Below are 27,964 nucleotides of genomic sequence, written 5' to 3' on the forward strand. Positions count from 1 at the left end.
CAATTATTAATTTCAGGAAGAATTCACCCCACACATCAAACTCCTCTTCAAGTTTGCATTTGCCAGGTTTCCAGGACTCAGGGTCACAGAGGCATCACAGTCCAATCTGGGGAGCTCAGTTTGTCACAGACTATCAAGTTTTGGGGGCATGGAAAATCCTAGATGTGTTCTTCCCATGAGATGCAGAGCAAATATACATTTGTCTGTCTACAGATCTGCATGTAACCAGCCAGTGGGTTCAGTCCTAAATCTCCAGAGCTTTCTGCCCCACAAAAAGCATTAATAAAAAAGAGTTAGAGAAATGGGTTTTTTTCCTCTAGAAGACAAGAGTAGAAAGTCTAAAAATTCTCAATTTGATTTTGGACCCTATGGTTACTCAGGGCACATGAGTCAGTACAGAGATCAGCCCATGCCTGATGAATTAGTTACATTCAAGGGTCATGATGGAAGAAACATGAAGACAAAAGATACTGTTCAGAAAACAATGATTATTTATTTATCTATCATCAGTACAGGGACCTTGAAACAAAAACAAACTGTTCAGCCACCTAAAAAAGGTCCTTTTTGTGTGGGAATGTCAGAAGGCTGTTGATTTTCTCAATGTTCTGACTGGGTTTGGGACAATGGGTGGAGCAAATCCTACCTTCTGCAGTCCTCATTGGTGGATTAGAGTAGCCTGTAGCTTTTTAGCAAATTTTTGTCTTGAGATCGAGCATAATCCATGCTGGAATTACTGCCCTGTGAATTCCAAGCTCAGGGCAAAAGCAGGGTAAAGGTAGATACAAAATAGAAGCAAAGAAGTAAAATCTGAAAGGAGCTGCAAATGGGTGGGGGGGTTGGTATTTTCTTTAAAAAAGAAGTACCTGAAAATTTACTACTATGCACTGAAAAATAAATTGTTTGGTTTAGTAATTTTTCAGCAGAAAAGAAACTGTGTTTGAGACTTTGAGACTATCAAACAGGAGGAAAAACAGCAGCTCAAAACATATCTCGCCTGGTTTATGAAAACAGAAATAACACCACTAGATGATGGAAGAAAAAAACTTTATAAAATATGGGAATAAGGATACAACACATCTACAACTGTGAGTCTGAATTTAAAAAAAAAAACTTAAAAAGATCGCTATGCTCCAACTTGCAAACCTCTGTGTGTTGTGGTGTGATAATAATTCAGATGTGCTGGTGAGCCCTACATAAACTGAATGTCTTTTTGATCGAAAAAGCTCTTCAAAATAACAGACTGAAGAATAAATAAACCAAGAAAGATATTTTAGATGACTATGGGGATAGGAGCTGAAGTTGTGAGAGATCTCTGGGGGGAATCCACGCACAGGTGAAGGAAAACGTGGTATGAATATATCTGAGGAACCAGAGAAGAATCTGAAGGCAAAGAAAGCCACCAGAAGGAGTATGGCAGTGATGAAGGAGATTCTCCGATCCAGAAATCTCTTGCTCGTTGTTCTCATTCCACTTCTGCTGCTTCCTCTGCCGCTCATATACCCCAGCAGTGTAAGTACATTTTCATTTTCTTTTTAGCAAAGCCTCTGAGTGCAGCAGGTAGTCCTGCTGATTTAGTTTGCAATGTGCAAAAAGAAAGACAAAGACATTAAGAAACACAGATCTTAAAAAAAGCAAAGACTCATATTTGAAGGACTGTGGGGGTCACTGAGAAATCATCGCTAAGAGCTAGAGCTACCTTGAGTAAAGTCAGAAGCAGAACTGAGAAGCCAGGTGAAGCTAGAAAAGCATTGCTTTAAAGCAGAAATATTAGATCTCTTTCTAAAATAGTATCTGTGTGGAAGGAAGAACAGACCAAACACAACCACGACATTTTCTTTAAGAAGAGGTATTTAAAAGGAATATTTATAGACTCTTTAGTTTTTTATTAATAAGTATGTGTGGAGGGATTTTCAATTTAGTATGGGTTTATAAAGACAGCAAGTCAGGTGAGGCATGAACAAGGACCTGGTGACAATGCAGGCATTGGCTGCTCCAGAGCAGGAGTAGGAGCATTGCAGCTCTGACATTGGCTCATAAATGCCGGCCCAGAGACGTGCACAGCAATGCAAAGGAGGGAATGTCCTGTGCTTAACTTGCGAACCGGGGAAAGGAATGAATGCAGCTGTGTTCCTGACACTGCTTTGGAGATACTGAATACCTTCAGCACGTGGTAAAGTCGCCTTTTTGCACATCTCTGCAGTTGTAACCCATAAAATAGCAATGTTCCCCTATCTTAGAGAGATAGTGATACTTAACATAATCTGCAATGTATTAAAAATCTGCAGTTTGTCCTTCCCCATAGACCTAGACAAAAATCTGTCCAAAAGGTGCAGCAATATCCATTCTGTCTTTTACCCTGCTAAAGATTAATTCTTCCTTTAAGTATCAGGGGATTTATGAATGCTAGTACTTTATCCAATAGAAATTCAAAGGATTAAAAATTGCATTGCTGATTTCAAAAACAAAACAGTAATATTTTGTTTGGAAAATAAAGCAGGATTCATAGAAAGGAAACGTTCCTGCACCACTGAACTGTAGGTTGCACTTTGAGTTTTCCTGCTTTGAATTTCAATGTGTCTTGGCTCTTCTCTTACCGTACTTTTTCATCTCTTTTATCTCAAGACAGCAAATGAATAACAGACAATTGTGCACTTCAGGGAACAGAAAGGCTCACCCTTTCACAGAGGCTTGTTTTACAGAAGGGTTTCATCTCCTCTGATGTCACTGGAAGGGTGACATGAAAAGAGATCCTCCATGGCATGCTCGCCAAGGGGATTGTAAAGCCCCTTATGGGTGCTGAAGAAGGAGTTCACTGACAGGATTGCTGCAAGAATTACTATTGTACAACCCAAGCTCCTCTGCACTATTACTCTGCACCCCGTGGTGCTGCTTTACTGCAAAGTGATGTGAAAATCCATCCAGTGGAGATTTACATCCACTTTGTATATATGTGAGTGCCCACAGAGGGTAAAGTATGCCTGGCAATCTGACCAGGAGCTGGACAAATGTTTACAGTGCTATTAAGAAAACATCTACACCAAGTAAACTCAGTTGACAGTATACGATTCAAGTGCTTTTGTGTAGATTTTACTTTGTTACAACCCACTGACTATGATTACTTTTTAAATATGAAGATTAAATTTGATACCTGCTCCCAAGCTTGTATTTTTACAATTCCATTAGAATTTTTGTCTTTTTAACAGAGATTGAAATTACCAGGTCATTTATATTTGCATTTCTGCAGGGAATCAACTTGCAGTTTCTTTGATGATACCAGCACATCTCTGGAAACAAAGGAGCATTACATATGTAGTGGCAAGAGAGATCAGAGGGACTCAAAATTGTTTGTAGTTGCTTCTAATGGGAATGAAGTCCACAGCTTCTTTTATATTATTTTGTGAAAAGAAATTATTGGGTGAACAATAAATTTGAGAAAATTTGCTTGATTTTTTTTCCCCTTCTGGAGTTATAACTGCATATACATAATTGCCTTTCAGGTAAAAAAGAATAGTGTGGTTTAAAAACTGAGGGTCTTTTTCATTCTGCCCCTATTTCCTTCACTGTTTACAATGACATGTGAGCATTTTTGCTTCTTTTTTGTAATCTTTATCCACTTTTTTGGTTGTTGTTTTTTGTAATCTTTATCTACTTTTTTGGTTGTTGTTTTGTTGTTGTTGTTGTTTTGGTTGTTTTTTTTTTTTTTCATAAAGCCACCAGAAATACCACAAGGCATGCCACATGATTTCAGTCAGCTGGGGACAGTCTTTCTGTGACACTGCAGCAGAATGGACCCTAAAGCACAGAGCATGCTCTGAAGAGCCACAGATGACATATTTTCTTTCACCTTTGGTTTCTTTACACAAGCTGAAGGATGGAATTTCAGCACGACCCCATAAAATCAAAGATGTTTTTCCAGAGGCTGGACTACACCTTTGCAGATCTTTACCACATGTCTGCATGCATGACATGCAATGCACACCTTTAAGTGGGAAAATTTCCAACCCAGAATTTATTCCTTTTAATCATTCTGAGATCCTTGGATATTTTAGTTACAGAAGTTTTAAGCATGACCCTTAGTGTGGAGATTTTAACCGTGGCTTTCTTTCAGCTCCTCTTTTCTTTTCACCTAAGGCACTGACTGAAGACAGATAATTAGATGATAGTCCCTCCAACCATCACATGTTTTCCTATTCCCTGCTTCAAGCTCTGAGGTGGGCTTAACAGAAATTTTCAGCTGTAAAACAACAAGTCAGGAGGGTGAAACAGTTAAAATTATTCTGCCACTGCTTCAGCATAATACTTAGTAGCTCTGGTAACCATTAATTAAATATATAAACTCAGTTAAATTAAATAGAAGAGATTAATATGGTTTCTCTTGGAAACGAATTGAGAAAATAAATAAAGTTGCCAGACAAGCCGATTAAGTTTTTAGTGGAGATTAGCAAACTTGGCTTTGCCTGTACTTGCTTACAGTTTTGTACCATTTAAAAATGTGGCTTGTTTATTTATTTGTTTTGGGGGTGTTTTTTGTTTTGTTTTGTTTTGTTTTGTTTTGTTTTGTTTTTTTAACTATTACAGCCCAGTGTATAGGAAACAGAAAGACACAGTGCCCATCCCAGTTAGGTTTTGGCAGAGATGCAAATTCCCTTTGTCCTATTCCATATTCACCAATGGCCTACTTTATTGCCACTACAGAGGAGTAATAGAAAATAACAATAATCATTGCTCAAAGAAATTAGAGAGATGTACATTTCTGGAATGAGAAAATTGTTTGGATTCAGCTTAAGATGAAATTTACTTTATTAATTTTGGCAAATCATACCCTTTGGATCTTACATCTGGACTGCTCTAAAATAAAAATAATTAATTCTTCTTTCATTAGAAGTTAATTTTTCTCCTCAGACAACTGCTGAATCTGATACAGAGCCCTTGCAAACATTAACAGAAGCTAATGAGGTAATAATTAAAAATATGTCAGAGTCACTAGGTGACAAAAAAGGCCCAATGTGCTGCTCTCTGTGGAATAATAATCTTGAGGTATAATGTAGTTAAACATGTCTGAGCAGCAAGTTACTTATCCAGAGCTAAATTTCTCCAGCAGCCTTTCAGATACTCTTTATAATCTCTCAAGTAACTGGCATTTATCTGCTCAAAGGAAGTTAGGTTTTCCTATAAATTCGTTTCAGTTATTTTAGTGGCCCTGTCTAATAGCATCACAGAGTCATAGAATCATTAATGTTGGGAAAGACTTCTAAGATCAAGTCCAACTGCTTACCTACCACCACCATGTTCACCACTAAACCACATTGCCAAGGGCCATTCCACATGTTCTTTGTAAGCTTCCAGGCATGGTGGATCCACCACCTCTCTGGGCAATCTATTCCAATCCCTCACCACCCTACCACTGAAGAAAATTTCTCCAATGTCCAATATAACACGGCTTTGTTGAATTATAATTGTTTAATGTTATACTTTTCTGAAATAGGAGTCAGAGCAAGATCTGGTAGCTAATTTAAATCCAAGTTTCTGAGTAACTTTGGCTACAATACTTACACAAGTAAAGGAAATAGTACATATCAATCTATCTTAACTTCCTCTCTAGGCTGCGTTCTGCCTACTGTAAGCTGTACTGCAAAAAAAAAAATCAGCATCTGAATGTGGATCTTTTTCAGACGTAATGTAAAAATGACATCTATGAAGATGAATTTAAATACAAGCTATTGATTCATTCCACTGAACCCACATTCCTGTATAATTTCACTAGGCTTTACCACTTTGTTCACAAAACTGATTGAACTCAATGAAATGTAAAACATGCTCTTTGATTTGCACAAGGATCTGTGAGAATTGCTCATGAGACCTCTTGAAAGCTGCTTTATTTAGAAGTCATCCATCCAGGATGGATGCATAATATATAAAATTATATTTTAAGAGACTCAAATGGCATTTGTGAACACTGAATTTTCTAAACAATAGCCGTTTGTGAGCTGTGACTCCATATGGCTCAATAAGTTCATATGGAGCATCTGATGAACAGATAAATGAAGAACAGATAAATTTATAGCTGGAGTAAATCAATGCAGACCTACTAACTGCCACAGAACAGCAGGTTAAGGCAAGAACAGGACTTCAAATCTGACAGAGGGAAAGAAAAGGGAAAAAATTTCTTGAGCATAATTTCTGTAATTGTTACCAGCAGACATCCCCAGTATTTCTAAGTATGGAAATTATTGCTAAGTATAACAAACTGAGCATGAGGAGAACTCCAATGAGTGCCATAAATAAAGACCTATCTAAAGAAATGGGCCAGAAGACTTCCATTCACTAGCTATGTTTTCCTGTAAGAATATTCAGCAGATTGCACTTTTCTCCATCATATCCCAGCTCCCTATGACTGCTCACCATGATGCTCTCATGCCTTCTTTTACCAGAACCTCGGACTGCAGCAAATTTTTTTGATTAATTGCATTCACCCATTGCCTCCAACCCCACAGGACTGTGGTCTTCTTCCAAAGGTCTGTAGAAATTGCCTGACCAAATAAAACCAGCTAACAAAGGTGTTTGCACACTGTTTATTAAAAAAAAAACCAAAACCAACCAAACACCCCCCCACCAAGTTCCCAGAGCATTTCCAAAAATAACTATGAGGCAGTTTAATGGAAAATATGAATGCTCTCACCTGGTCCTGAAAACTAAAAGTTCCTGTCTTTGTCCAAGACTGGAGAGAAAAATATGCAGAAATAACCGGTCAACAGGTCTAATCTGTGAGTTGTGATTGAATGCTTGGTAAATATTGGATTATGGAAATCAAACAAATTGGCAAATGTGCTTGAAGCCATTATTTTGCTGATAAATAGGCTTATCCCAAAGCTTTGCCCTGTATTATGTGTAAAAACTTCTATTAGCATCATCTTCTGACACTGTCCTTTCAGAAGGTAGCTAAGATTTCACACCCAAACAGCTGCACCTTTGGAGATCCCAATGCAGTCCTTTCAGGTTTTTTCAAACCCACGCACCCACAGTCTGAAGAATGCTATAGGTGAATTCACAGGGCTCACCCACAGCATGTGGTAGGGCAGCAACACTCATGCTCTGTGCTTTGTCCCTGCAGGAAGCCTCATGTGCCTACGTGCTCATCGTGACAGCTGTGTACTGGGTGTCTGAAGCAGTGCCTCTTGGGGCAGCAGCCTTGGTTCCTGCTTTTCTGTACCCTCTCTTTGGGGTCATGAAGTCCAGCGAGGTCAGTCTTGTGTGTTTTCAACATTTAATGTTTCTACTCTCAGCTAAGTATTTGAATGAGGCTGATCTTAGTGCAGTAGCTAGACTCAGAGGTATGGGAGGCAGAAGTGTGCATCTTGCAATGTGTGACTGGGTCCCACCAGCTCTTTACCTGAAGGTAGATATAGGATGTAACATAGGACAGGAGAGATGTCCATCCTTTCAGCCACTGCATCACCAAGGATTTCCAAAATCTATTGCCCCAAAGGATCCCACCTTTACCCTCCTAAAATCCATTTAAACAGCAGCCATAGGATACACTGTAAAGTTTCCTTCCAGTTTTATTTATTATGGATGTCAAATAAGGCAAGAGGCTACATATGTTAAAACCAGTTACCATTTGCTGCAAAGGACTAGATAATTTTGTTGCACAGGTGGATGTCTAGTCCTTTTGTAAAACTGTAACCTACTGCTGCATTTAGCCATGAATTGTCAGGCAAAGGAATAGCTGTACAAAAAAGTCTCTATAATCAGTCCTGAGTTTTTTTACTTGAGGTTTTTTTTAATGTTAATTTCTTTCATTATGTGCCAATAATTTATTTTGTTTTCTCTGCAACCTTTTTTCCCCCTGCCTTTTTCTATCTCTTTTTGGGGGATGAGGGGACAGCATTTTTGATTTAAAGACAAGTAATACAGATAAGAATGCAGAGGAATATGTAGCAAACATAAAATTGCTGGATTTCTCTCACAATCTAGCACTGGGAATACCCATAATGGATAAAAAGAAGCATGAGCCCAGACTTTTATGACTGCTTATTCCCCCAAGTTTTGTAATAAAATGAGATACATTTTCATACCAACACAATTCAGTATTTTCACAATCTTCTTTGCTAACATAAAAGCAAAGTAGTCGGGCATTTTAATTTAAAAAATTTGGCAGCACACTGGAGAAATTTAATGTCAGCCTGAGAGAAATTCAACGCAATAGCAAAGAGCATCTGTTTGTAACTTTTATTTTCTCCCATTTTGTTTGTTTTTACATAAGTCTGTGTGTATGTTTGTGTAAGAATTTTATTATTTGCTTAATTTGTCATTTTTGCAGCTGCTTCACAGAATATCTTCCCATATTTTAGCAAGACCCACATCCAAAATTCCTGCTTTGGAGGTGGTCTCTGAATATTTTCCTGAGCCAGTGATGGTTTTGCTCATTGTCTTTAAATTAAAGTTTCTTTTTCTTGAAACTTTTCCCTCTTTTCCTGATAAAATGGAAGTGGATTGCCAATATGACAAGTTTTGGCACAGGATTTGTGGATCACTGCAGCAGTATACAAACCTTTTTTAATTGCATTCAAAGAGCAAGACCCAAAGGACTTTTTTTCCTATGCTACAGGATCTAGGGATGCCACATTTTGCCCAAAAGCTGAAAAAGACAGAATAAATTGATATAGACAACAATAGCAAGATAGACAACAATACCTCCAGAGTGAAAAAGCAGGTGAAACACATGAATAACCTGCCTTCAGTGCAGTTTTGCCTGTGCTTGTTTCCATCTGAGACCAGCTGAGTATGACTGATGTACTGACTGAAGCACTGAACATCCTGCTAGCAAATACAACATTTCTCTCAATCTCTTCAAAACTGAGAAGCCTATAAACAATATGTGATAGAGCCTTATTTGTAAACACAAGGAAGAGATTAAAGAGAATATTCTGATTTATGAATTCTTCATTTTCTCCAGTTCCCTGTCATTCTTACTCCAGGGAGCAAAAATGCACAGTTGTATTTCTTCTCATTCAGCATGCTTCCTGTGTAGTGTATTTACTGCTTTTTTAACTGACTTCTTCCCCCTGGCCCTTAATGCAGGTGGCTGCTGAATATTTCAAGAACACAACTTTGCTCCTCATGGGTGTGATTTGTGTGGCAGCTTCTGTAGAAAAATGGAATCTCCACAAGCGAATTGCCCTGCGCATGGTGATGATGGCTGGAGCCAAGCCAGGCATGTGAGTGAACCTTTGGCTTTGGGGTAGTCTGAGGTTTAGAGCAGCAACTTGAAACCACTCTGATTTTCCCATCCATGGGCAAAAGCTACCTTGGTCTGGAGGCATTTTTCATACCCATCTAAGTTTGAAAGCTTACAAATTCTCCTCTCTTTTTTCTGCCACCTCTGACTCCTGATGTTTTCCTATGCTCCAGGTTGCTCCTTTGCTTTATGTGCTGCACCACGGTGCTCTCCATGTGGCTTTCCAACACCTCCACCACAGCTATGGTGATGCCAATTGTGGAAGCAGTGCTGCAGGAGCTGGTGAATGCTGAGGAGGAGTGCGAGGTCATCACCACTGCAGGCAGCATTGCCGAAGAAAACAAGCCAATAGGTATTGTCAGTATTGGCCACTCTTTTCTCAGCTCCTTTATCAGTGACCAGACTTCTTGATATGTATTATTCAAAATCTATAGAGGTCAGATCTGACTTACACTCCCAAAAACACTGATACGTACTCTTTCTTTTTGCACTCTTGTATTCCTTTCAAAAAATGAAAGAAAGTTTTAGAAATTATGGAAGAATAGGAGTTTGGAAACTATTTATACTGAATTAGGGCATCTGCTGCAACTATATGTCCTAAACACTTGATCATAGGATTTTACAGGGTTGGAAGGAAGCCTTTGGAAATAAAGTCCAGGAAATTTAGAAGAGGCTCAGATGTTTTCTCTTGACAATCCCATAACAAAAAATTGATAAGAATTCTAAGGTTTATTTTGTACATTCCTTACCAGAAGGAAAAGGTTTAGGAAGAAAAGAATCTCTCTTTTCTTTCACTTTATAGTTTCCAAGTTGAAAATTATTTAATTCAACCTTGTCTATTATATGTAGGTACCATAGTCTTTTAATTGCCAGATGCACATTATCAGTACAATACAAAATAATAAAAGTACACATCAAGAGAGCACCTGTGGCTATTTGGACAAGTTTTGTTTGCAGCAGCTGCTCCAGGTCCAGTGGTGTGACCCAGGGGCTCAGCTGAGTTCTTACCCCAAGCGCTGCTCTCTGTTCCTCTGTTGCAGGTCTCGGTGAAAAGCATGGCCAACCTTCACTGGAGCTTATCTTCATCAGTGAGGAGTAAGAATGAACCCTGTACACCAGGACTGGACATTTGAACCCTACACAGGTTGCAATGAGATGAACTCAGGAGTAGAGCTAGAAAGGGCAAGCAAAAACTTACAAGTGAAAGCTTCACATGTGACTGACAAAGAAGGCTTACATGACAAATGGGATTAATGCAATGGTCTGGATCTCACTAAATCTTCACAGTATCCATCTATTTTTTAGCACTATGGATATTTTAGGGAGAAGGAAAATATTTCTAGATGTTTGAAAGTTCTTTTGAAGTCTGAGTTTGTGCAGTGTAAGAAAGTGCTGTCCACAGATTTTAGTTTGTGTTCCCCTGAAGGGACAGTGATGGACATGATCCAAGTACAGCATGGACGCCCACAGGACATATCCAGAGGGACATCACTTAAACAGCATTCCTGAAGAAAGTCTGAACTGCCTGTATTTAAGAGAGAGATGAGACTGGAGGGCAGGGGGACATGGGGGGAGAAAGAACCCACAAAAACCCACCCCTCCTCCCATACAATATTCTTAGAAGATTTCTTTAAATATAGACAAATGTCTTCAGAAGTTTGAAACACTAGTTTCTGTTTGGGGTATAATCTAGTAAGAGAAAAGGGTAAATCAAGTAAAGGACTAATTTCTTTGTCAAATGATCTAATTAAACATCAGCTCAAGATATACTAGACAGTATACAAAGCTAATGTTCTAAAATTTTATTATAGGCCAATTCTGAGGAGCGTTTTATGAAGTGTAAAAACAAAATTGCGTAGTCTCTTTCTGGGCTCCTGTATTGTTTGCAACTGTTCAAAATAGAAGAGAAACAGGTTTCTTTTAATTTAAATTTTAATTTAATTAATTTAATTTAATTTAATTTAATTAATTTAAAACAGATATAATTTAAACAGTAGAGGTTGATGACTTTAACTTGAAAGATCTAAATAGTAATTTAAATTTTAATTTAATTAATAATTAAATTTAATTTAATTAATTTAAAACAGATATTATAATTTAAACAGTAGAGGTTGATGACTTTAACTTGAAAGATCTAAATAGTTTTCTCATAGAAACTACAGAAACTATTAGAACTAGAATACTTGGGTTCTCCAATATTCCCTCTGTTATCTTTTTATCCCAGCCATATTTTGTATGCAACACAGAATAAAATCTTCGGATTGGCACTCTAAACCCTACTGAGGAGTATGTGTGAGATATTTCATACTGAACTATTGTTAAAATAGGATTACTTGAAAAAGAGCTTCAAATTTGGCAGGAAAAACAGCACATCTTCTGGAAAGAAGTTCAGTGGATTGTTTGCATGATACACATGCCACACAGGGCAGATTTTAGGGAAGGCTTTAATGTGGTACAGGTAGGTACTCAGAAACAGCATTGGAAAAGTTGGCTGAGGAAGAATTTTACTAGACTAGGCAGCAGTGGTGCTGGATTGCCTGGTGATTCATTCCACAGAGAATGGAGTCCTCTCCTAGAATGGGGTAAATACTACCAAGAAACAGATTTTTTTCTTGCATGGAGGTGGAACTCAACTCTTACACAGCTAGAGGCTGGACTATGAAACATAGTGACTGTTATTGTTTGGCCAAAAGCCCATAAAAGAGGTTCTAATAAATGATATTCAGCATTTCAGTAGGCAGATGTTGCCCCTCCTACCCATGATGCGTGCCTCTTGCGAGTGCTGAGTGAACAGGCATTTTTAAAGTATATTTTTCTTTCTTTGTTTTTAGTGCTACTACTACTGACTTCAGCTCCTTGATGCACTCAAAGGTATTGTCATAGGTGGTATCTTCTGTGCTAAGCTGTCTTCTAATGCAGGAACCAGCAGAGCAAAATGCACACAGCTCTGAAAAAAACTGCTGGTCCCTTTATTTCAAACGTGTGGGGGCTGTTGGCAGAAAGTAGGTATTGCAGGATGTCCTGCTTTGTATTTAACCTGCCAGCCTGCTTGCACAAATAAATCAGGGTACACCAGCTTTGTTAACAACATCAACATAAGTACAAAACAATATAAGTCTGTTGTACTCCTTGCTGGAGATCCTGAGATCCAGTCAGAGAACTAACAATTCCATATGGTTTCTAGAAAATTCAGATATGATCTTTTGTTGTTCCAGTATTGCCAGCTTCTAAATTTGAGAATTCTCAGTTGCTACAGTAGCCTGCACAAACCACAAAGTCACAGGCTCAAGGGATATTTTAGAGATGCCCACATGACAGAGGAAGAAAACCTAATCTCATTATAATCTGACTTTAAAATCACTTTAAAACAAAACAAAACAAAACAAAACAAAACAAAAAACAAAACAAAACAAAACAAAAAAAAAAAACAAACAAGCAGGGGGGTTAAAACTTTTATCCCCTGTGTAAAATTAACAGCTGATTTTTAATGGGTTGGATATTATTGTAGTTTTAGAATGTGTTTTTCTATTTTTGGTTCCCAAAGCCTGCCACCCAGTACCTTTACAAAGCATAACAAATTATATTCCGAGTGCCCCTAGGGAACACAAGAAAGGCTAATCCGAAGGCATTTTCCTCCTTGCAGAGTGTGAACGGTGTGCACATGATAGCCAACCCCATCAGAACAATGAATTCTACAAGCAATGGGCAGCACCTACCTCAGGTAAGGAAAGGTTAGACCTGGGGGTGAAGCAAAAGACAGATGTGAATATCACCTTCTCTCTACTGTTTCATATTTGTTCCTTGAAAGGAATCATTCTCCATCATCTCACCAGAGCCAGAGCTTGGCTCTTTGCCAGATCTTGCTCCCATTTAGATGCACCCAACACAGGTATGTTCAGAAGACCCTTCCCCAACGGCTGGGACAATTCATTTAGTTTTACATCCATTAATGTGATCACGAGTTTCTTTTATTATTTGGCTTAATAGCCACTTTGTTTCTGCAAATCCTTCTTGGAAAATAGCCCAACTCAAAAATAACAACCCCTGGCACACAAAATCCTACTCAGAATGAAAAAAGCAGCCTCAAAATCCTCCATTAAATCAATTCATTCTGGTAGTTCTGCTTCTCTTGAGTGGATCCAAGAACAGATTGCTGTTTGGATGACAGTTTTATAGTATCCTAATGGCATAAGTTTATGTCCACGAAAGAACAGGCTAAAATCAACACATGAATTTGTGTTCACAGTTAAAATCAATCAAAATACAAATTAGTAAATCTAACAAATCTTTCTGAACCACTTGCTGCCTTTTTCCTCATTCTTAAATTGCGGGTTGCATGAGAAATGCCTTGAAGTACTGCATCTTTTTCCCAGTTTCCCAAGTCCCAAGGACTTGATCTACCAACATAGACAGTTTCACTGATAAGAAAGCTTCTTTTGGAGTTTTCTGGCCTCTTTTCCTTCCATATTCTCATGTCTCAGCTATGCCATGCCTTTCTGAGATCCCCAGCACTCTAGCCCTAATTAGAGGCCCTGAGCCAGTTTAAGTGTGAAAAGTTCACCAAGTCTTTGTGTGGTGGTTGCTCCTAAGCCTCAAGGATTATGGATTCCTTCTGCTCACTGCTGGCATCTTGTCCCTGCAGCCCTCAAAGGCTTTTGGTAACCCACTGATATTCCAGTCAGATCAGGAGCTGGCCCAAAACCTTAGCCAGAAATCTGATTACTGCTTGTGACATTTTTGTCACAGACCAGGCAATTTCAGGCCCTGGGACAGGTTTCCAAGACTGCTCCCAGTTAATCCCTGTGAAGAAAAACCTGGCCTCTCTTACACAAACCTGTTGCATCTCTGGGCCCCCTATTACTCTGGCATTAGAGCAAGCTGGGCTGTTCTGCTCACCTGCTTTGCCTGTGAATGTGTCCCCTTGCAGGCACAGATCCTGGTCCTGCCCCCTGAGCCCTCGGATCTCAGACTGAGCAGCAAGTACCGGTACCAGACCAGGCATGACCACATGGTCTGCAAATGCCTCTCACTGAGCATCTCCTACGCAGCAACCATCGGGGGGCTGAGCACCATCATAGGCACCTCCACCAGCCTCATATTCCTTGAGCACTTCAACAAGTAAGTGACACTGAGATTTGGTGAATCAATTCCTACCTCAAGGAACCCTAGTAAGAACACTCCCTCTGAAGGAAATTTTGCTGCTTCTTGTAATGTTATTATCAATGGTTAATGCTTGAAAGTAAATATATACCCATGTCTTTTTCTCTTGCAAAGCAAAAACTTCCCAGCGTGTAGTAACATTGAAATTTCTCTATTGATTTGACATACTGATTGTCATGAAGGCAGCAGGCACTCTGGAAAGGTAAACACTAAAGTCATGAAGATACAGCAAAGAAGACAAAGAAATACAAAATAAGATGTGTCATGAAAGCAGCTTCTCAACATGCAGTGCAAAAAAACCCAACCAACTTAGATATGTGGCCTTACATGTTTGCTTCAGAGAAGATGAAAAGCAGTTCTCTGATCACCTAAGTACTTCCTTTATCATAGGCCCAAAGCTCTCAAAAACATGAATGTTTCAATATCAGAAACATTAATGTTTTTGTGTCAGAAGACTGGTGGTACTTCTCATTCACAGAAACACTTCCAAGCTCAGATCTGATTCTGACCATCTGCTGCTGCTGCCACTACTGCCTTACAGAATTTTCCAAGATCTTGCTTTTATGACAGTTGCATCAAATGCATACATCCAACAACTTTGTCAGAGCACAGCAGAGTGTAGTCAATATTTGTGTGGCCCATGAGAAGATACAGGTTCTGAGTGAAATCGTTCTGAAGTCTGATAACCCCAAAAGAAACTTTAATATAAAACCACAGGTTGGGATGGAGTTTCACTTCAGGTATTTGCAAGTGGTTTTGAAGCTGGCTAGACAATCCAGACTATCTGGTGTTAAAGGTTTGGAGAGCTATACTGTTTGTCTGTTGGTTTCACTCTGCATATGTAATGCAGCTGTTGGAAAAAAAAAAATGCAAACTGATGGAATTTCTATATCACCCCATGATGTATATATATTGCACATAGATGTATACTCAACTATGACTGTTGGAGGTCCCTGTCCCTTACTGTTCTAACTTCTCATCCTCTTTTTTAATTTACAGCCAGTACCCAAAAGCTGAAGTGGTGAATTTTGGAACCTGGTTTCTGTTCAGTTTCCCCATCTCCCTCATCATGTTGGTGCTGACTTGGTTCTGGCTGCACTGGCTGTTCTTGGGCTGCAAGTGAGTGAAAGTTGTTCAAGACATATGGATTACAAAAGCAGGGCATCTGCATCTCCTCTCAAACATCTCTCATAAAGGAGTTTTGACTGGAAAATGACAGAATTTAAGGCAAAATTTTCTTCTTCTTGTCAGAAAAATTACCAGAGGAAATCTCACTGCTTAGATGCCCTGCATAGACAGCAATGTAGAGTATTGCTGCTTGAGTTTGGAGTGCTCAGGGATTGCTGACATAAATCCATAATAAGCATTCAACTGGTTTGCTTTTTTTTTTTTTTTTTACTCTTATGACAATGAGGATTCCCTTGCAGACCAAACATCTCATTATATGTCCTTCTGGAAAAGCACAGTTTAAAAGATGAATAGAAAAGTAACTGCAAGTGAACAAGTTACTTTTCAGATCTGCCTCCAGCTCAAGTAAATTAACATAAAATTAGTTAAAATTAAAGGTAAATAGACTCCATATATATTTCTTTTAAAGTGGAAAGGACTCACAGCCTAAGAGACAAATATATTTAATACAAGTCCTTAAGTCCCAAAATAAGAAAAAGTTTCAATCTTTTAGTTAATGAAAAAGTCAAAGTTAATGAAAATTGCCTAAATGTGTGCATTTAGAGTGTATTAGTTAATCTGCATTAAACTGTGATGCAGACACATTTACTCAGAATTGAATTGTCCTTAATTTGATTTAGTTTATTCTCAAAAATAAACTGAACTGAGTATTTCATTAATAAATTGAAAATGAGTTCTGCTTGCTGCTGACCTTGACTAGATTTGAAGAAGTAATTTGAGGTGAATGGATTCATGCCCCTTTCAGTCAGTCACTGAATTTTGTGGTTACAGATTAAAAGGCTAATATAAATTCTCTCTGCCACTTTTTTTTAATATTGAGAAGAAACAGGTCCTAACATGACCTTCAATTAATTTGGTTTAAAAAAAAAGAAGTAAATTCCACATTGCATCCAAGACTTCATGCTGATTAATATTGTACTAAATAATACAGAAGTATTGTTGACTTTTTGAGAAGTGCTAGTTGATTCCAAGGCTCCTTAATCTCTGACTTCTATTCACTGCACCTCATTAAAGAACATATTATGTTGGGAGCTGGGCTTCAGCACTTTGCCTTCACATTCTCCTGAACTTGGAAACACTCAGAACATGTTGAAATAGTTGCCTAATGCTTGTGCATAAATGTTTAATGAATTCTTGTAATGTTATTTTCCTAGGAAGCCCTGTTCCATCAGTCTCTTCTTACTTAGGTGAAACAGCATTTCAGCCTTTAAGGCCCCAGATCAGGTCAGGGGTGAAAGAGAATTGACCCACCAAAGGATCTTTGCCAGCAGCAAAGAGCTAAGGGTAGAAGTTACTACAGAACTGTCCTTTATAAACTATGTAACTCTTCTCTTCCAGCCTGGAAGGCTCACCCAGCCTTATCTCACCCTGCTGGTAGATTTTACTGAAGTCTAACAGCAAGATTTGAAAGGAAATTTAAAATACCTATAGATGAAGGGCAGTGCTAAGTGAGCTAAAAAAATATGTTACATATTTGCCCATGTGAAATGAAAACCCTGGTTAAGACCATTTGTTGACCAGACAGGGCCTGTCTGGATCTTGAGCAGTGCAAATTTCTTTTGTGAATCTGGCCTTAAGCAGATGTGTTGAGGGAGACTGCAGTCCATGGTTTGGCCAGTGCTACAGCTTGGATGCCTAGTGAGGTACCAAATGAGATATTAAAATACAAGGAACCATAAAAGCACCTATTATCACATAAAAGAGCTATAAAAGTTGTGCTGTCATGGTACCTGAGTCACTGCTGCTGCCTCATTTAGACTGGCTTAGATCCTGTTACACCTCTGTGTGACAGAGTACAGCTGGAGTGAAAAAGGAGGGATCTGTGGCTCAAAGCGCAGCAAGGCAACAGTTCTGGAAAGAAGGAAAGGAGAGGGTTAAAGTGAGCTTCAAAGCATCTTAATTTCAGTTAAGAATGTCCATGCTTTCTTATAGAATGAAGGCAAACTGAACAAACTAAGGACTTCTCTTAACATCCATACAAATGTATAGGAGGATCAATATGTCTAGATAGGAAATATGCTCATATTTTCATGACCCTGGCAGAGGTATAGGCATTTTTCACCTGGACAAAACACCCCTGGCCTCTGTGGTGCTTTTCTGGCTGTGTCTGATTTAGAACAGATATTATCATGACAGTACAAGCAGAAGCTTCCACATGATTATAGACACCAGCCATAGCTTTTGGAGGTTTCTGGCAGCTCTTTGAGGAGGGAGCTCAGCCATGGCTCAAGATGGCTCAGTGATACCAATCAGTACCAGTCAGAGCACCCTGGGGACCTTCCAACCATGTCTAGAATTGAATCTTAAAAGAACTTGAAACCAGATTAATCAAATATCATGTGCAGTAATTTCCTTTCCCCTTGCCATCAGGCCTTGACCCAACAGTCCCTGATACCAGAATTCTCAGTCTACCTCATCATTGGGGTTTTTTAAAATTACTTCCTGCCCCCCACTTTGTGCCCTTGCCTAACTTTATTGTGCTATCTCAGTTTTAAAGAGACTTGTTCTGTGAGCAAGAAGAGGAAGACCAAACGGGAAGAAATGTCAGAGAAAAGAATTCAAGAGGAATATAAGAAGCTGGGAAATGTTAGGTAAACCAGACCTGCCTTCCTTGGGAATTTGCCTCTCTAGGCCAAACCATTGTCTCTTATTGTCCTCCATGTTGCCTTGGGTTCATGTAACCTATTCTAAAACAGTTAGCTCTTTTTTCTCCATTCCAGGACAGAACTAGAACTAAATGCAAAAATTATTTAAAATCAAAGACTTTGTTACAAGCATGTGTGCTAACATGTAACTCACTAACTTATTTCTGAGTAAAAAGGGGAAGAAAAGATTCAAGGTTATTCCAGGGTTCAAAGGTCATCTGAAGCAAGGTTTGTCTTTGAACTGTAAAGGATCCCTTTTCCTAGCTCAGGCATGTACTTATTTTAGTGGATAGAAGTTCAACAAAGGCTTTTTCCCATGCCATGACTTGCCCAGCCTTCCCATTTGCCCATAATATTTATGCACGATGGCAAGAAATGTCTCTTCAAAAGATTATTTGGCAAGATTTTCATTTTAAAAAGGGCTGATACGGCACAGAATTCCTTCTTCACAAAACATTTTTGTGCTGTTAACTGAAATATTGACAGATCAACTGCCTGAAAATGATAAACTCTGAAACTAAACTGTTGTTCAGACTGTGCCTAAATATGAAATCTCTCTTAATTTAAATCTATGCTAAATTAAAAATCCTCAAGCCACCTCAAGTATCCTCAAGTCAACTTGTGTGCACCATCTGTGCTAATTTACATTGTCATTTGCTCTTAGTCTTTCTACCCTTCTAAAAAATGCAAGAGAATATGTTTACAGTGGAATGTTAATATGAACTTCACCTTGTTAACACATTTAATCAGATAATAATTCAAATACAAAATGAGCATTTAGAAATATTTTCCTTCAGGTCTTGCCCATGAATGATTGAATTACAAGTACAGATGGATATTTTTAGCCTATTTCTTACTGGGTTTAGGTTTGATGGTTCCCAGTTGGAAGCCAAATCTAGAATTCTTTCATTCAAACTAATCTTCCTCGCTATTTTTCATATTTTTTTATCCTTTTTTGGAATCAGTTTCCATTCTCTTGCTTCTTCTAGAACTTGGTCTAGAGTAGTTTTCAGACAGACCTTGGAATTACTCCCTAGCTTTCTCTGGTTTTTATTTCTAGCTATCCCGAGATGGTGACTGGATTCTTCTTCATCCTAATGACCTTGCTTTGGTTCACTCGTGAGCCTGGCTTTGTACCAGGATGGTCATCTTTTTTTGAGAAGTGAGTAAAATCCCCTAAACAACTGCACAGGAATACAACTTTGCTGCTTATAACTTTCCACAACTTTTTCCCCCCTTAAGACATCATCAGCCACATTTAACAAAGCTGTGAAAAAACAGATTCTTTATTCAAAAATTGGGATTTTTTTTCTTAAATTGTATTTGATCATATAATGAAAAATTCAATTATTCCTCCATATTCAAAGTGAGTTAAGTAGAGAAAGTAAATTAAACAATTTCAAATGTAAAAGAATAGGAGGGTCAGATAGTCAGCTTAAAACATTTTAGTCTATGCATAAAGAAGCTTTCACCAGAATATATTGCAACTATTGAAATTAAAATTTTTGACAGTAAGCATTTTATCAAGAAAATGTCATTCAGTTAAATATTGCTGAGAATGGTGACTGAAGCAAATAATTTTTCTTTTATTTTAAATAATATTGAAAAAATTACATTAAAGCTTACTGACACATTTTGCCCATCAAAGAATAAGTGATTTGAATGTAAGTTTTCTTTGTATTGCTACTGTTTAAAATTACTTTAATTTTTCATTCCAATGTTGACAGAAAAACAATTTCTAGTACTGTGATTTTCTGATGATCACTGGAGTTCGGCATTCCTCAAAATACAGAAAGAGTTTTAAACATTTAATTTAAAATCAATCTACAGTTCATTTCTAAAGGATCACTTGGGTTTTGCTTTTCCCCAGAATACATTTAATGTTTCTTACACTACAGTAAACACAGTATTTTTCTGTATCTCCAAGTTAATAGATTTGTAAACCAGAAGGGATTATTTTTTTTTAAACCAGAATCTTAAAAATTGTTGAGCTGTGATTGAAGTTGGCTGCCAGAGTCAGTTTAATAAATGGGGGAAAAAATTCAATTTGTATCCATGATGTGCAGGTATATTTTTCTAGTGAGCTGTTAGTATAACTTCAGAGGTGGGAATACATCTGCACCTTCAGAGATGTGCTTGGAGCTATGTACCTAGTTTGGAAATGTTACTGTTGATGTGTTTTTATGAAAATGTTGCTGTTTCTTTCCTAGGAAAGGTTACCGGACTGATGCCACTGTCTCTGTATTTCTTGGGTTTCTCCTTTTCCTGATTCCAGCAAAAAAGCCGTGTTTTGGAAAAAGGAGAAAAGGTGAGGAGAATGCAGTAAGAAAGACAGCTGGTACATTTTTAAATATCTAGTGATTTTTTTTTTTTTTTTTTGTCTGTAAAAATTTACAAGAAAATACTTTTGTGTTGGTAAGTCAAGGTTCAGTTTCTCCTCTGATGCCAGCCCTTCCTACATCAGACCCCCTCTTCCTTTGCCATAATTCATATTGTCTCACTCTGAGGATGACAAACAGGTCTCGAATCTGAGACTGCCACCTCTTCAGTGCTAGTAAAGTTATTAGACTTTAGGACTGAGCTTTAGGAAAAGTTTAGATGGAGTTCCATATTAAAAAACTATAATGCAAAATCAGCTCAAGATAAACCCTAGTAAAAAATTAGTCATCACTTATACAATGGAAATCACTATAATATCTTAAGATAAAGAAGAAGAGGTCATAAAGTGCCAGACAGTGTTCCAATTTTGTGCAATGCTTCTCTCACAGTTTTCTTGATAATGGGATTATTTCACATTTGTGTTTGGGTAACATTCAGTGGTTTGATTAGTTTGCTACACCAGTCTTTCAGCAGTGCTGTATGAAAGTAGAATTATCTGCACAGTCTTATGTAGAGATTATAAATGTATATAAACATATATTTTTATACTGTCATATATTGTACAGGTTTTAGAAAAACATGACACTCTCTGAGTCATCCTTCAAGAAAATATTCAGACACTAAAAAACCTAATATCCTCAGAAAAATATCTAGGGGCCTAAATGCACTTTACCAAGCATCATGGCCTACTTCATAGCCCTTCTTTGATAATATAATCCCATGGTAACACCATCTCTGTGGTCTACAGATGCACAAGCATATCACAACACAGCTCACAGTCCCTCAAAAAACTGTAGCTTGAAAACACAGAGGTTTAACACTATTTACATCAACAGGGCAGCCAGGGGAAAGTCAGGATGTTTGGATTAAATATACTGCATTTCCTGAGACCAGGCTATCCAGAGAAACAGGCTATGCACTGCCTCTTTGCCTCTCTCTCAGGCAGTCCCATGCATATTCAATCATTTTTATTCTTGTGAAAAAAGTGAAGATCTTTGCAAAAAGGTCAGTATAATACTGGTCACAACTTTATTTGATATAGGAGATGGTGAAAAGTCAACGGATATTAACACACTGGAGCCCATCATTACCTGGAAGGACTTTCAGAAGACCATGCCCTGGGAGATTGTAGTGTTGGTTGGAGGAGGTTATGCCTTAGCAGCTGGATGCAAGGTACTGGTGTAGATTTCTTTTTTAATCCTCCTGCCTAAACATATTATCAACTTGCTCTTTTATTTCTTTGTATTCTCCCCAGTTTGGATTTATGATATAGATACTTACAAGTTTGTACATAATGTAGTAGGCAGCACTCCCTGCACTCAATATATGTCTTTCTTGCTATTTATTAAACAGTGCAGTGAAATCTAGTTTACTGAGCAAAAGGAAATGCAGAAAGCATTGACCTAACCTTTGTTTGTTTGCTGGTGGGGTTCTCTGATGTAAACTGCCACAGAAAGAATAATCTGTTTTACAAACATACCAAGTATTTAGTAATTCTTGTGCTTCTGTCTTTTCCCCAGACCTCTGGCCTCTCTACATGGATTGGACGTCAAATGCTCTCCCTGAGCAGCCTTCCCTACTGGGCTGTAACTCTGCTGGCTTGCATTTTGGTGTCCATGGTAACAGAATTTGTTAGTAATCCAGCAACAATAACCATCTTTCTGCCTATTTTATGCAGCATGGTGAGTTAAAATAGTGACATTTTTAGTCTGTTGTTTCCTCACAGGCTTCTGGGAATTTTTCAGGATGTCAGGATGTTGGCACTCTGTCTATATGAAACCCAGCCTCAGTTCCCAAGCCACAGTTCTGTAGTCTTGGAACTAGGAAAAATATTATAATTGGGCAGCAAAAAGCATATTTTAACATAAAGGAATTTAAAATACCTCTCAGACAAAGTGCACTGAGGAATTCATATGACAGGTACAAGAAAAGGTGACTATGGAATCAACAGATAAATTTCAGATAAAGCTTGAGATGCTTTTGTTAATGTTATTTTTAATCTGTTGTTCATTACTCAGTAGTCACCTGCTCCCTACTTGTGAGAAAAGACTGGAGTGCTAAATTTTATTTCAGATTTAGAAGTGTTCAAGGGGTTGATCTGGTAGGCATACAGTCTTCCACCATGGAAAGCAGAGATGTTTGTAAGGGACAGAAAAAAATCAGGACACTATTGACAAAGGTAGAAGAAATAGACAGTAATTTAATTTTTTATTGGAATAGCAGTTACAGAAAATTTCCCTTTTTTTTTTTTTAATGCAACATGAAACTTTTCTGACCAAGAATGCAGGTCATTAATTGTCTTTCCCTGTTCTAACTATGGGATTGTCCCAAAGCATATTATGTGAACAGTTCTGAGTTAATATTAAGATGTGGTCAGATCAAAATATGTAATAGTGTTTCTGTAGCTTAGGAGTTCAGTTTTGCTTTTGCTCCATGCAGAAGGAGATTCTCCTGAAAAAAATATTTAGAGCAGTAATGTACTTGTAGCGTGAACTGCCATCTTAAGGCAGGCGCTCTTTTTAGATTGCAAAGTAACCTGGATATACTTCCCTCCCCAAAATTATTGTAGCCTTGTTTATCCTTCCTATTCCATCTCATATAAAACTGGGCCAAAGCAATGTAAATGAAAATTTTATCACCACTGAAAACTGCATTCTTTAGCCCACTGTAAAGAATATTCCATCATCTCTGCCTTCTGCCGTGAAAGTTTGGAGAACAACTGGTTTTCTTTACTGCTGTTGAGGAGATCATCACATAATGGTCCCAGCATATTCAGCAACTGGAAGAAGCAAGTTCTTTATGTTAACCTGTTGTGACTTCTTGTGGATGAAGACTGAAGCAGCAGTCAGTGTTAAGGTCCAGAAGACACAATACAGAATGACACAGAGAACAACTGGGAGAAAGCGGAAATGTGTCCTATTAGTAGCAAACTCCTCCCTCCTTCAGTATGAAGTGTCTCAAGAGAGATCCCTGGAGCATGACAACTCAAAATTATGACATTGCTCTAAAAAAACCCAACTAATCAAAAAATGCTTCCATACTTAAGTTAAGAAATTAGGTAGGTGTGATCCACAGCAAACAGAGAGGGTCCTTTCATAGTAATTGTCAGCCATGACTTTTACTGATTAAGTGAAACATTTCTCTACCTCTGTTCTTCCAGTCAGAAACCCTGCTTATCAACCCTTTATACACCCTGATTCCTGTGACCATGTGCATCTCATTTGCTGTGATGCTGCCCGTGGGTAACCCTCCAAATGCCATTGTCTTCAGTTATGGGCACTGCCAGATCAAAGATATGGTGAGTCTTGGCACTGGGTATATCCTCCCACACTTCATGCAACTCCAATACCTAGTCCTACATCCACCAGCCAGTAATTTAAAACAAAAAAATAAAAAATTGGTGCAATAATAATTTTATTAGTGCTAGTATTAAGAAGTGATGTCTGCACTGCTCTTACACAATAGAGCTGTCAAGAACAACCACAGATCTGCTGTAGGGATCTGCTGTAGGATGTACACATTTCTTATCTGTATTTTTTTAAATTAATATAATGGTCTAAAGATCTTTAGGAGTATGTGATCCTTTGCACTGACCTACTAAAACAAGCACAAGAAAGCATAAGAAAATGGATTTATCACATAGCTCCACAGTAAGTCATGTATCACATGTTACATGTGGTTTAACTCCACATTCTGATTATCTGATTGAGAAGTCAAGTGACAAACTGAGCAGTTCAAAATGAACTGCATCAGTCTCTAACCATCATTCCTGAATAATCCAACACATACCCTGACACATATGCTCTCATTTATGCTTTTTCTTTTTTCTCTAGAAATCACTATACATAAATTATCACACTATATAAGAGTCAGTATAGACCCTACTGCATTTTTCTTTTTTTTTTTTTATTTTTTTTTTTTTTTTTCAGTATGTTAACTGTTTTTTATTAAGTTGCTCTGATGCATTTTGCTTTTACAGGTGAAAGCTGGCCTGGGTGTAAATCTGATTGGCCTGGCTGTTGTCATGGTGGCCATCAACACGTGGGGAATTAGGCTCTTCCAGCTGAACATCTTTCCAGAATGGGCAGCAGTCAGCAACATCACAAGCCAAACATAATCTTCAATGAAAAAAAGAGCAAAAGTGCAAGACCAAAGCAAGTTGGGACAAAATATTGAACCTACATTTCACATATGAAAGAAGAAACTTGTGTATACATAGAATCAGGATCCATTGCAAAACCACCAAGAAAATGCACTGGGAGGTCTTCTGCAAGAGCTTTTCAGTTCTGAAAATCAGTGTGAGTAAAAAGGAGAGATTAGCTTTGCTCTATTGTTGCTTTCTCTGGGATACCATAACTCAGAAAAAAAATCCACTCCTCCAAATTATCTGCCTATAGTTTTTTCATGCCTTAGAGTAGTTATGTAGGACTTGTATGTAGTATTCCAGTGGCAGAAGACAAGCACACATACACTGGTGTACTCAGCAGTAGCAGATTCAGTCCTACCATTGACTTCTACACTGAATGTATGGTGAGCCTTTTTCCCAAATCCAGAGGTGTCGCTACTCGCGATGTATCGCGCAAAATAACGACACGGACTCCTCTAGCTAGGTGGCTAAAGAAGCGGTTTATTGAACGGCCGGACCACATTCTTATAGTGTGGTCCGCAAACTACAAACAGAACAGCAGTCTATTGGATAATTGATGAAAACAAAACTTTCTCACAAACCGTGAGAACTGTTTATCTGTGAAGCCCAGGTGTTAGTCTTGTTATTAATTCCTTTTTATTTTTCCCCAGTGTTATCATCCTGGGAAAGGCTCAGGCTGGAACTGAGAAACTGTCTCAGCCTGGGAAAGCTTCCCCTGCATGAGAGAGAAACTGTCTCAGCCTGGGAAAGCTTCCCCTGCATGAGAAAAGTTCCAAGCCCTCGCAATTTTCAGTCTGAGGCTTCAATGGCGTCCACACAGAGGAGTCTTATAAGCCTACTTCTTTTGAAGGCAAATTCTTCTCTTTTTTTGAGATGACTTATCATTGCTTTGCAAAAACCACTTTTTCACCTAACTCATATGACCTGGACAGAAATCCAGCTACCAACTACCAGCCACAGCACTTCAAAGGGATAATAGAAACCTCCACATAGGAAGGAGAAATCTCCTTGGAAGGAGAATATGTTTTGTTTTTGTTTTTTTTTTTCACACAGCACTAGTAAAATTTCCAATACTGCAGTCTTGGCTTTGGAAGGAAGAGTTTCAGGAACAGAAAGTTTTGTTCAAGACCTTCTTTATCATTACTGCAGTGGGAATTCTTTCAGCAGGGGAATCTGTGACCAGCAAAACCTAACCAGGCCAACACCCCCTATCACTCCCCTGTCTCTTTGGCTGCCGTTTAGTCATGCCCTTATGATTCCCCAGACAAAAATGTATCATCCCTGATGGCACTCAGTGCTGCTCCATGAGTAAGAAGGGAGAGGGCTGAAGTGGAGTGGTGCTGGTGTAGCTCCCCATCCTGTGTATTCACTTGAACATCACACCCCCTGCTCTCTAGCAGCCCAGAGAGCAGGAACTTCAAATGTAGGAAAATGTGGCATAGAGTAAATAGCTACCAAGCCAAAAGGCCAATCTCTTTATCTCTCATCAACAAAGTGAATGCTCTGCTTTTCTCACTGGAACCCTGTGACACTCATAAAATCTTCTCATGCATTATGTCCAGTTTTTTGATAATTTCTTTAATGTCAATACATTTAAGCTTTATATTAGGAAGATTGAATCTCATGTAATCACACATACACTTTAATGAATTGTTGTGCTTTCCACTTTTAATCTAGGCTCTCTAGCTGATAATGTGAATGTCTATTCTGCAAAAATAAAATGTCAATAAAATAAATTATTCACTACTGCACATTCTGATGCTCCATGAGAATACAAATTTGATATACTTTGCCCATAACCTACCAAACCCTTAGAGAAGTAGAGGTGAGACAGCAGGAGGTCTTGGTTTACTGCTTCTGTCAAAACAGAGGGATCCCACTCATCTTGGAAATAAACAGGTACAATAAAAGGTCTTAGGCTGGCAGAGAGGAGAAATATGGGGAAAAAACCCAAAAGCATTGTCTTAGCCCTTGTTCCAAAAGCAGGAAGCAACGTCCTTTAGCAAAACAACTGCTATTCTTGGTAGTTCTTGTAAATTTAATTTTGAATACCAAAGTGTTTCTGTGCATCAGTCACCTGAAGCAACCCAATGACCCCTGATGCATAAAACAAAACCTCAGCCTCAGCCTTTTAACTCTTCTCCCATCTCACCTGTTCCTGTGTTCCCCCCACCCTGAGCCTGCTGCTCCGCTGCACTCCAGCACACAAAGCTCTGGGCAGCCTCTGCCCTGCAGATCCTCCACACCCTTTCTGCTCCCCTCTCTGGGTGTTTCCCTGCTCCTTGGCAGAAGGCTGCTGCTGAACACAGACCCCAAAATGGTGCTCAAAGCAGAGGCACTCTGGCCTCCCCTGACACGAGCTCCATCCTGAAGCCCCAGGAGCAGGAGAGGAAGAGGCTGCCAAGCCTGTTCACCAAGAGGGACAACTTCCTCCAGGATAAGCACTACAGTTGGTGGAGCTGTCTGCAATACCAGTAGTTTTGTCCCTATACACAGCAAGCAGAACATCTCTTTGGTCACAGTGCCTAAAATTACCTTTGACCATCCTCCCCCTGCCAAGAAACACCTTCTGGTTTGCTTTCTTCCCAGAGCTCTAGCTGCTCCGCACCTTTTACTTGCACTCATCTTCTGATCCCTTTCACTTCATGCTTCATCTACCAGCAGCTTCCAATTGCTTTGCTGCTCAGCAACAAATCACTCTCTGCCCTCCTAATACTGATTTCTCAGCTCTGCTCAGCTCCCATCACACTGTTGCCCGATGCCCCAAAAAGAACACAAACTAACAGAGTTAGTTTATGCGGTGCTTTATTCAGGGCCCAGGGAACCTGCGGACTAGTGTCCAAAGTCAGGATCCCGCAGTTCCCTTTTTCTGTCAGGTTTTTATACCTTTTTACAAAATGGTCTACTTGCAAAAGTACACATTCTTCAAGACAATACAGATACATAAATCTTGTAGATATCATTCCTAAAAGTTATAAATTCTGCATGCTTGTCTACTCAGAACTATAGGCTACCCCCCTTAATCCCCCTTGCATGTTTTCCCATCACCAGAACCCTTTATTTATTATTATACTTTAGCCTTATCTTGTAAGTTTCTAAATGTTCTATATGCCCTACTAATTCCTTATTGTTTTCACAGTTCTAAGTGTCCTATACGCTCTACTAATTTCTTTAACTATTGTTTCACAACGTTGGTTTCCAGGGCCT

At 38.6% G+C, this 27,964-nt stretch overlaps 1 protein-coding gene across 2 annotated transcripts; it reads left to right on the forward strand.

Annotated features, from left to right (window-relative positions):
• The first annotated feature begins 584 nt into the window (after nt 1–584).
• Nucleotides 585–27,486, forward strand: SLC13A4 (solute carrier family 13 member 4). 2 transcript variants are annotated; one of them, XM_056482582.1, is made up of 16 exons: nt 585–1,509; nt 7,112–7,240; nt 9,082–9,218; nt 9,412–9,590; nt 10,279–10,333; nt 12,070–12,109; nt 12,882–12,959; nt 14,166–14,356; nt 15,398–15,517; nt 18,076–18,177; nt 19,292–19,393; nt 20,442–20,539; nt 21,653–21,783; nt 22,131–22,292; nt 23,771–23,908; nt 24,590–27,486. In XM_056482582.1, the coding sequence occupies exons 1-16, from the start codon at nt 1,351–1,353 to the stop codon at nt 24,725–24,727; spliced, it is 1,959 nt and encodes a 652-aa protein (XP_056338557.1). In that variant the 5' UTR covers nt 585–1,350; the 3' UTR covers nt 24,728–27,486. The 2 variants fall into 2 exon arrangements, with proteins under 2 accessions (XP_056338557.1, XP_056338558.1); XM_056482583.1 differs by having other exon boundaries at nt 20,442–20,569; nt 24,590–26,501.
• Nucleotides 27,487–27,964: the final 478 nt, after the last annotated feature.

Source organism: Oenanthe melanoleuca, chromosome 1A (assembly GCF_029582105.1).
Source record: "Oenanthe melanoleuca isolate GR-GAL-2019-014 chromosome 1A, OMel1.0, whole genome shotgun sequence".
NCBI lineage: Eukaryota > Metazoa > Chordata > Aves > Passeriformes > Muscicapidae > Oenanthe > Oenanthe melanoleuca.

Excerpts from the sequence above, each read along its gene's own strand:
- SLC13A4 (XM_056482583.1), top strand. The coding sequence starts at position 1,351 with ATGAATATATCTGAGGAACCAGAGAAGAATCTGAAGGCAAAGAAAGCC. Across the intron at positions 10,334-12,069 it reads CTTATCTTCATCAGTGAGGA|TGCTACTACTACTGACTTCA; the intron begins GTAAGAATGAAC and ends CTTTGTTTTTAG. Across the intron at positions 20,570-21,652 it reads TGCAGTAAGAAAGACAGCTG|GAGATGGTGAAAAGTCAACG; the intron begins GTACATTTTTAA and ends TATTTGATATAG.